The sequence below is a fragment of the Eurypyga helias genome, unplaced genomic scaffold, assembly GCF_000690775.1.
Source record: "Eurypyga helias isolate BGI_N326 unplaced genomic scaffold, ASM69077v1 scaffold17402, whole genome shotgun sequence".
NCBI classification, from domain to species: domain Eukaryota; kingdom Metazoa; phylum Chordata; class Aves; order Eurypygiformes; family Eurypygidae; genus Eurypyga; species Eurypyga helias.
In genome coordinates, this window is record NW_010238040.1 from 32,382 (window position 1) to 42,933 (window position 10,552).

Sequence of the window (10,552 nt, forward strand, 5' to 3'; positions counted from 1 at the left end):
ATTAAGTAGCAGCAATTTGTCACTTCCAAAACCGGTGTTTAAAACAGGCGGGTGCTTTCCGCTGACGTGGATCCAAGCGATACCGAATTAACGTTCTTCAATAAACTCAAACCGCTGACAAAACCAAGCCCAACCCCGTAAGCTCCCTCCTCACAAACGTCCTAAATCCATCACGTCAGAACCTTCCACAGCGTGCGTGCGTTTCCACGCCCAGCGGAAAACCACCCGGTCCCCCTGAAACGGAGCGTAACGAAGAAATGACCCCTCTTCTCACATCGCTCCCAATACTTCTGGTTCTTCACTGAAAAACACGAGTTCACCAAAGCTACGATTTTCGATGAGCGATTCGGCGATGACGAGCGCTCCCCCAGTACAGAACACCGCGCCGCTCGCTCGCGCGCGCTTCCTAAACGACCACGTCTCTTAGGGCTGGCACGGCGAGCAAGAGGCTGAGGAAGAGGGAGTGCACAACGGGCACCACTTGAATGGAGGGAGAAGAAACGCTAAAGGAAACCTGCACCCGAGACGCGATCAGAGCCGAGAGCGGCACGTGCGACGCTAACGTTGGGCTGTCCGAATTTATCAGGGACTCGATCTTCTCTGCTTCCTTATTGCAGGCTTCAATCTAAGGGGAAACAAAACATTTAGCATTTCTGTTCTTGCCAGGTCACGTGCCAGTGCAAAAATGTTGCTAAATTCCGGGGAGGAAGTCTGAGTTATTCCCGCCAGCACCTCAGATCTATGTAATTTTGGGAGTATGTCTTAGAAAACCACGTTCGAGCTCTTCTCACAGACTCTGGTACTACAAAAAGTACTGGTAAGCCCCGAGTAGCAGCAAAAGGGGAGGAAGGACGCTACGTACAAGCTCGTGTTGGTGATGTGTTTCAAATGTGAACGCCAGCAGCTCACGGTAAATTGTGACTCAGGCGGCCCTACGACTGAGGGCTTCCTGCCTGACCGACCCTTGCGCTCTGCAACACTGGAAAAAGCAGGGGTTTCTACTTATTGGGCTTCTTCTTCAAAATCAGGGCAGGCTGATTTCTTTTATGGGAAGGGAAGAGAAAACTGGAGGCAACAGGGAAACCTGAGAAAGCCCAGGTTTACATTCCCCCGCTGCACAGATGACAATTATGAATTTGGGTTAGAAAATCCATTTTTTTCCCCCCACCTTACCTTCTATTGCAACCCAGGAATCAGTTTAGTACCAAGTCTCTTGGACAGCTGTGGAAGCTACCTCTGGTGACATTTTAACTTAACAAATTCGATATCTGGAGGCCCAAAGCTTTGGAAGTTGAGGGTCTTCTACCTCAGCAGGTGACCAGCGAGACGAGCAGCTCTGAGGTGTCAGGTGGCCTCTCTGATTCTCCAGAGGGTCCTCCTCTCCCCAGGAGTTTTATGGGAGTGAGGGCTGACCGGACGGGCGTGGCTCAAGGCCTTGTTTCCTAAATCCTGAAAACATTTTGGGCTATTTCTGCTAAGGGAGGAGATGGAAGTTGGAGCCGGGCTGGCCATAACAGGGTTGCTCCAGTAGCATGGACCAGCAAAATACACAGGTCTGCCTGAGGAACGGCCACCCTGTTAGATACTCCAGCTTGCAAAGTTTATTGCAGTGATTCTACCCCCTCACACTCTACCACAGCTTCAGCCCGTCCCAGGCGCAATCCTGAGCACGCAAAATTAGTCTGCAGTAAAAGAAAAATGGGAATGTGGAGCGGCCACCAATAGAAAATGAACAACAAGGAAATGAACCTGCTCGAAGGCTGAAAGAGTTGGGCTTGTTCAGCCTGGAGAAGAGAAGGCTCCGGGGAGCCCTTATAGCCCCTTCCAGTGCCTGAAGGGGCTACAAGGAAGCTGGGGGGGACTTTTTACAAGGGCCTGTAGTGACAGGACAAGGGGTAACGGGTTTAAATTGAAAGTGGGGAGGTTTAGATTGGATATCAGGAAGAAGTTCTGCCCAGAGAGGGTGGTGAGGCACTGGCACAGGTTGCCCAGAGAAGCTGTGGATGCCCCATCCCTGGAAGTGTTCAAGGCCAGGCTGGATGAGGCTTGGAGCAACCTGCCCTAGTGGAAGGTGTCCCTGCCCATGGCAGGGGGGTTGGAATTGGATGGTCTGTAAGGTCCCTTCCAACCCAAACCGTTCTGTGATTCTATGATTTAATACACAATTAGTTTTAAATCAAAAGGACATTTAGTAATTTAGTTATTTTCATCAGTTTGTATGTCGTTATTTTAGCCACAGAAAGTCGAGTGTTCTGCATTTATTAATTTTAAACCAAAAATCATACTACTCTATCCTTTGCCTTTCTTCACCTCCCCCCTCTAACTACCCACACTCCAAAGCCTCATAGTGGAGTTCTCAAGACACATTTTACCCTCCGTAACACTAGCAAGTCAGATCTGAGTCACTGGAGAAGTACCCATGCATTCAGTACGCCGAGAAATGCACAATTTTAAAACTGCTGTAGTGAAAATAGTAGAGAGTACACATATAAAAATGAAGTAAATCTATAGTGGATTAAAAAAACCAACAATGTAGTCTACCTGCAGTGGTTTGGGATTCTGATCCACAGGAATGATGAGGATCACAATTTCGGATTCTATGCTTAAGTATCCAAAGACATCACACTGCGGCACTGAGACATGCAGGCGGATTTTTTCGAGTATGTCAAGTACTGTTATGGGCTTTTTATTTGTTACCTGGAAGAAAACAAAGAACTTAATGGATGATGTGCTGTTACACAAGATTACCTTTCTCCTTTTCAGGTTTAACAACTTGATGTCATGCCAGAAAATCTGTTTCAGCCATTGTAATCTCTAGAAAAAAAACCAACACCCAAACATCGAAACAACGTAAAAAGTGGAAGAAAGAAGGGGAGAAGATGATTTACTTCTTCAGTCACCCATGGTTTTGATACGCCTTGTTCTCCACCTTGGTGGCCAGTGTGTGTGTGTATCCCACACCCCCACATGAGGTAAGTGGTTGTCGCAACAGCGGCTTGTCGTCCCGTGCTGGGAAACCAGCGGCGGAGCAGCTCTTCTCCCTCACCATCATAGAACCTGTCCCCAGAGCCACCAGCAATGAAAAGCTACGGCTTTGTGAAGACAGGTCTATGTCCGTGTATACGGGAGCTTCGTGAGCGCTGCACGACGAGTACATTTTTCTCCTAAAATTCGTCTCTCTCTTGTGCCGTGTCTCTGACAAACAGTAATTTGGTGGTGGCTACTCAGCCTGTTTAAGGACTGCCACACCTTAAAGCCTTTCCGTGTTTTTTTCCAGGTCACTTCTGGATGTGTTGACCAGTACAGACACCAACTTCACTAGTGACTTCTGGTCATCCTGTTGTGTCCTGTTTTCCAGCTTCAGCTGCCAGAAACCTGCCCTTCTTATCCTACTGGAGCTTCATTCCTTTTAAGACCACAGGTGCAGGACCTTAGCCAATGGAAATTTGGGAAATCCAAGTAGACCACATGAGTCAGATTTGCAAGGTGTCACGTAACACTGTCTTTACCAGATTTTTGAGGGATTTCCCTGTCATAGCCCCAGTCAGTCTGACATGCTGACTGATCAGCAAACCCTGTCCAAAACAGAAGCATATGGATACTTTAAGGACGACTGATAGTGTCAAACTTGGATTTTAATGTCTTAGATTACGAATCCAGTAGATCAGATCAGAATTTTAGCAGATCTCATGTTTCTTTGCTCTGCACAGATGCTGACTTTTGTTTCTTGCTATCCTCACGTAAAAGGCCACAGGGGTGGGGGGAGAAAAAGGTCAGATTTGTAGAACTCTTTGGTATTTGAAGCATTTTTTTCTCTTATGAACGACCAGCCTGAACTAAACCAGGCGTACCTTACTCTTCCTTACCCCCTGGAGCTGGTTAAAGCACATGGTACCATTTCTAGCAATGACTCCATCTAGCTGAGACTTAACCATCTCCAGTCCCGTGGATGTAATGCTACACGTGTATGCGCACCGTCAAGGGCAAGAACCGCACACCAATCCTACGGTTTTACTGATGGAATCAGAGGAGATCCATGCTATTAATGTGCATTTCACGCAGATGACAGAAGTATTCAAATCCACTCAAGGACACAGTTTCTTTTGTATTATTAGGAGATACCAGCTGGCCTACGAGTCACACTGGAGTAACGAAGGCATAGAGCTTCCAACTCTATACTAAGGGTAGTGTCACGTCGAGCACAGTCTCCAGGTAGCTGTGACCAGTTAGATACCATCTCTGGCAGCTTTATTGGATGACCCTGGATTGAAGTTTCCGAAGGAGAGAGCTTCAGTCAGACTTCTGTAATTTCTAGGATGTGCCAAGAGAATGCCAAGCCGAACGTTTGGGAGATCGCATCGTTCATACGTATACACTTGAGTCTGAAAACCTGAAGGCTCTGCACTGTGGCATTCAGCAGGTGAGAGAAGAGAAAGTCAGGAAGAATGTGGTGATAAAGGGAAGAAAAATAGAGGGGGAAAAAAAGCAGGAAAGTGACTGGACTAGGGTGCTTTGTAGGTCAGAGAAGAGCAGTTACCAGCGACCACTTCAGTAACCACTCAAGCCCAATGAATTCCTTTAACTGGAAAGCTGCCTTCTAACTAAAACTGAAACGCCTTCACACCACGTGGTGTCATGTATGAACGGAGGAGCTGCGGGAGTCGCCGTGTTCCCGGGAGACATTCCAGGGTGGAATTGTGACCTGCCAGGTAAGTTACTCAACACAAACACACAATCTCCGAGCGGAAACGAGCGGAACATCAAGCAGCAGTACACCCTTGAGAAGAAGGCTGACCGTGCACCGGGCTGCAACGGCAAGGACGGAGCCAGCAGAACTCATCATCCCCCTTTCTTTACCCCCTGCTCCCCCTCCCCAGGCCACACAGACAGACTGGAGAGAGCCCGGCAGCGTTCACTCTGGGAAATATCCACTCCTGGAGGTTTTAAAAACTCAGCTGTCCGAGCTGATCAGACTGGAGTTAACCATGCTTTGAGCTGGGGGTTGGCCCAGGGGATCTCCAGGGGTCACGTTCAAGCTAAATCTTTCTGGTTTTACAATAATAGCTAATTATCTCTACTTCTAAACACATAAACAGGTTAATGTAATTTCATACTGTTTTGGCAAAACTCTCTTTCTTCTTAATATTTAAACCAGTGAAAATCATGTGCAGATGCAAACACGAATTATTTTGCTTCACCGGGCATGATCATCGCATTCCTCCATTTTGGTGGGATGTCGGGCCCAAAATCAAGCATTCTGCTCTGTTCTGCACACTGAAGCATAAACGCAGGGCTCCGTGAAGTGCAGGCCTTTTACACACCACGTGGGGACTCCAGGCCTAGCGTGTTGCGTTCAGTGCTAGACAGCCAACATCAGAAGATCCGTCTTACCCTGGAGGTTTTCAAGGAGCAGCAATGAAGGCTGCTGGTGTCTCACTTACAGAGATGTTAACTTAAAATCCAGCATTTTAGCTGATGAGCAACGAAATGGGTGACAACTGTTGAGGTTACCCAAAGAGTGTAAACCAATCCAATTTAAACATAAGACAAAGTCAGAACTAAGTTACCTGCATTAGGAAATAGTGATCTAGCAGAAGCACCTCAACAAAAAGGCCTTAAATAACAAATATGCACTGTATTACTACCATGAGATGGATGCACTTCCCATATAATTTCTTTCCTATTACAAGTCATTTAAACTGCAAACCTGAACGTGCTTGTTTGTGCCTAATCTAATTGTTTTACTTCACACTGTAATTCAGTTTCCATACCTGATATTAAAAAAATAAAGTATAAGCAGGGGAAAAAAAAAAAGAAAAGAAAGAAAAAACCCCAAATCACACATTAACTACTGAAAAATAATTGGGTTTATAATGCGTTAACTGTTCAGGAGAGAGGATACAGTAACTGGACTTTTCCAGGTACCATTTAATGTAAGGCATGATTAAACTGTTTACCCTTGCAAACGTATCCAGCTTGTCTTTGTCATATAGGATCCTCAGCATTCCGGCACACAGCGGACAGCAGGCTCCTATGTGAACAAAACCAAATCTCAGCAACAAAAGCAAACAGTCTGTTCACTTGTAAGCAAGCAGAGGTTAATGTTAGCTGAGAATGGAAACAGCAAAACTACCAAAGCAGAGTACATGTTGCAATTTGAGAGAAGAACGGCACAACCCCTAAGATTTTTTTAATGCTGAAAACACGTGTGTAATGCAAAAGCAGTCACCCTTCAACACGGGTTTACTCCGATCGACACAGAGCCACAAGATGACTTTTCATTTGTTTCAAGACGATACATCATCGTCAGCTGAAAACTGCAGGCACTTTGCGTACTACAAGCCAGGGTTTTGTAGGGATGCAGGCACGTGCTACTACAGAAACGATGACTTGCCAGCACTGAGATAGCTAGGACATGACAGAAGCAATTATGCACATTGCAAACACTAATTTATGCAGTTATACCAGCTTGGAGCTTAGAATCTTTACATAGTAAGGAGGGGAAAAGGACTTGCCTGACAGATCCGTGTTTAACACAGCAGGAGCATGTCAAATTTCTGCTACTGTGTTTCCTCACTGTCTCAGAAACCAAAGGGCTAATATTTCAGCTTTATACCCATGACTATGTAATTCACCCCCAACTTATTATATGTAACTCACAGAGTGACTCTTACAATATTAAATGTAATACCAAGGCACAAAGACCCTTTTTCGAACCAGTGAATGAATGTGTAAAACTCTCTTTTTAGATACGGAGCTCTGTGATTAGCTGCTGTTTCAGAAAGGAAGTGTTTGTGAAAGCGGTAAAAAAAACCCAGTTCAAAACAGCACATCTGCATAACTATTCCTACTATCTTCCTCTTTCACAGTTGTGTAAATACATATGGCACCTTACTCTGTCTTCTAATTATCATCTTTGTTCTTCTTGGAACTCTACTTTGATGACGGTTTAGCATTTCAGTGTGGTTATCTGCTGCCATTTCCCCAGAATTACTCATCTGATTCCCAGCTACGACACTCGACACTCTACCCTAGAGACCGCAGACCTCATGAGTTTCTCCCAGACCAGGCCGACCAGGCCGCCTGCAAGTTTCTGAAGGCTGAAGGAGCGCGACTCCTACAGCCAGGGCCTCATCACTTCAGAATTATTTGGCTGAGTCCAGCTTGGTCTAGCCCTAAGTAAAGATCTCTAGTTCATCCTTTCTCTTAGATGTCTCAAAGACGTTATGGAGTACAATATTTTAAAGCCTGAGTTTTGTTCCATATACACACCGTTTACACACAGAGCCTGGGGACTTTCCCAGCTGCGGTTAACTCCAACGGTGAGTGAACGTACCTGGTGCAATAACCGGCTTGCAGCCAGCAGCAGAAAGCTGGGGACATTTAACAAAGGCACACTCCGTGTGAAAGCCGTAGTCGGAGAGAACGCCTACAGCCTGACAGTGTCCGTAATAGTCAACGGCCACGCGGTCGGCGTAGGCAGCGCAGACACTGCTGTAGGTTTCTCCGTTATGTCCACATACGGGTTCTGCCGGTTTGCAAAATGGCTGAAACACACAGAAATATTTCACAGATCCATCTATTCATGCTACAGACCAAACTTCACACAGAAATATTTCACAGATCAATTTATTCATGCTACAGACCCAACTTCAGAGTAGCCCTAATGCTAGGAAAGCCAAAGTTAATGGGAATTCACTGCTGATACTCAAACATTCAGAAAAAGTAGGATATTTAGAGTAAATAACCGGCCATATAACGAACGGGTAATAAATGCAAAGAACAAGTACTTAAAAAAGGTGACAGAATATTTTAAGTTGTAGTCTGAGAAACGTACGATCAGACATGTTTCGGGAAACAACCATTTTTGTTTTGTGCTAATGCTTAAATAAAACGACCGTGTCATTTAAATTAACTTACTCATTAAATTAAAGATTATTACAAATTTCACTATGTAATACATAAGGTATCATTCCATTAATAAAATTAATTTATTCATAAAAGCAGGTATTGGAATATTTTACATTTTAATGGCTTACTAATAACTTATTCATTCATATATGTGTTTTTGTGCTCTTAAAATCTAGGGTGCGTGCATGTATTTCTAACACATTTTGTGTGAATCTGAATGTATACATTTACTTCAGGAGAGTAAAACCCATTACCAGACACCTCTGTCAAAAACATATTCATTGTTGAGACCTTGACATCTATAAAAATATATTTACTGTGTCCGTTTTCTCTCAGAAAAACAAATCTAGCGTGCCATTTGATTCACACACATGCAAAAATCAAAGAAAACTGTAATAGAGTTTCTCCCTATCCCACCTATGCATGTATTCAAGAGGCCAAATGCCAGTAAACCGAAGCTTCTGAACATGGACAGAAGCCAATGGAATTGCTGACTCTTTGCAAACAAGGTATGACTTTCACAAAGTCTTTTGAAACGACACAACTCATTCCCTAATTTCTTGCTAAGGTGGGAATATTTTATTCAACTAACTAATATTTCAAGTAGCTGTATGATCACTGTACAGCCTCTACACCAGCAAGACGGCTACTGGTTACACACCTAACCTAGCAACAACATATAGAGGACAAGTAAACATCAGCACCCCAAAGTTTCCTATTTGCAGTCATCTTCCCTATAAAAGCAAGAGTGAAAACTTAAAGCTACCAGTATGCAAAGACTTTGGGAACATGGATACCACTAGACACAGAACTGCTGGAGAAAAAAAAAAAGCCATGCAATATTTCTTTGATTCTTACTGTTCAAGGGCTGAACATTCCCTGAGTATCTCATGAGAGATCTGATGTGCAGTGAGAAGAACTATTTGTACTTACCAAGGTTGCTGAAAAAGGGCAAGAAAAAGAACGTATAAAGACAGAAAGGCAGAAACTAAAAGTGGGTTAAAAGAGCAACAGCATTTATAATACAGAAAAGCCCTGACAAAATGTTATGTACTTCTAAGAATATCTATTAGTTGACACCAAGAGAAGGTCTCAGATTAATCTTCATAATCTCAGAAAAGCCTGGAGATGGACAGCCTATCAACAGTAAAGAGCCTGTTGAGACTTTTCTTTTAAAGCTATAGATGTAGCTTGTCTACCACCACCACAGGGAAAGGTCTGATGGAAGAACTAAACCTAAACCTAATCCTTCTCAGGGATTAGAATGAGACTAATCCAATCCAGACTCGCTAAAGAAAAACATTACTGCCTACAAAGAAACCTCATCAACAAAGCTTAAGTGTAAATAGGTCCTGAACTTGGTAAACCTGGGGCACAATCACACCAAATGTTAAAGACTTTCTAGGACTGGGCATTAATTTTCATTGAAAACGAGTTCAAATTAGTAAAAACTGGCATTAAACTAACCAAGGATGTGCACTAACTACTGCAAACATACCTCGGTGCAAGCTTTAGTAGTGAAAAATATAGGAAGACTTAATACAAATATCAATTATCCCCAAGAAAGCACAAGTAAAGCTTTTGACTGGTTTTGAGACAGCTGTTAACTACAGCAGGGAAACACTTGACGAAATTCTGAATATAACTTTGTGAAAGTACTTTGTATACTAATTAAAACTACATTTTTAAGGGATGGCTTTCAACAGAACCATTTAGTAAGCCATAAAAACTGGCCTATTTCAAAACACCCATAACATTGTGAAATTGAACTTGAAAGAACAAGGGAGATTTGATATTTATTGCTAGAACCACTTCCTACCTGGCACGGTCCTCGGTATGCTAGACTTTTTCCTTTTTGGTACAAAGTACACAAGTTACTGTATTCCACATTGTCCGTGTCACAGACAGGATCCCGTGTCTGGTCACAATTTAACTGCCTCGGCACACATTCATGCTGGCTACACTGGAACTGTCCAAAACTAGTCAGGCAGACTTGTTTCTTTGGTATGCACCTGCAAAAAGTAGTAATTCTGTGTCATGTCACAGTTTGCGTTTATTTAGAGTCTCAAAATACTCAGGGAAAATATTTCAAGTGACATCTTCTGCAGTGCTTTAGACTTTTCAAAAAAAGCGGCAGGAAATGCAAGTGATAGAACAGCCCATGCCAGGCCTCATCACCAACCCGGAACCGGTTCACATTGTGCTTAGTCAGCATGTGTGAACGCAAGTAGAGATTCCACTAAAATTAATCTTTTGCCAAGTATTTTTCGATGCATTTTCTGGAAAAAAGGCTCAGATAATCTTCTTACCTACTTCCCAGGCTGCGTTTTGTGAATGTGTATTTAAGGAGAACTAGAGAAGATGTGAAAACAGTGAACTGCAAGAGAAAAAGATTACGTTGCAGAGGTCTAGCCTCACCCTGCCTTGGACAGGTAGTGAAAGTCACGTTCTGTATTACATGGTTTCAACTATAAATACCTGATCTGTTCTAGCTTTGTAGGTTCAGTGTATTACATCACATCCAATCTTGGGGATGACTGCAAGCAAACTAAAATATCTAATATTAACACCATTTCTTTTTTTGGCCTGTCATCCCTTTTAAGCCTTCATGGGTAAGTAAAGAGCAATGAATAGCAGGAAT

General features: G+C 43.5%; 1 protein-coding gene across 1 annotated transcript in view; it reads right to left on the minus strand.

The window, feature by feature from the left end:
• Nucleotides 1-406: 406 nt before the first annotated feature.
• The window catches only part of RECK (reversion-inducing-cysteine-rich protein with kazal motifs), a gene marked incomplete at its 5' end in the record, with an annotated part of 21,736 nt that continues 11,590 nt past the window's right edge, over nucleotides 407-10,552 (minus strand). Inside the window, 5 exons of the mRNA XM_010147714.1 lie at nucleotides 407-625; nucleotides 2,542-2,697; nucleotides 5,958-6,031; nucleotides 7,337-7,547; nucleotides 9,731-9,923. Of these exons, the coding sequence (XP_010146016.1) occupies nucleotides 407-625; nucleotides 2,542-2,697; nucleotides 5,958-6,031; nucleotides 7,337-7,547; nucleotides 9,731-9,923 (853 nt within the window). The remainder of the gene's footprint in view (nucleotides 626-2,541; nucleotides 2,698-5,957; nucleotides 6,032-7,336; nucleotides 7,548-9,730; nucleotides 9,924-10,552) is intronic.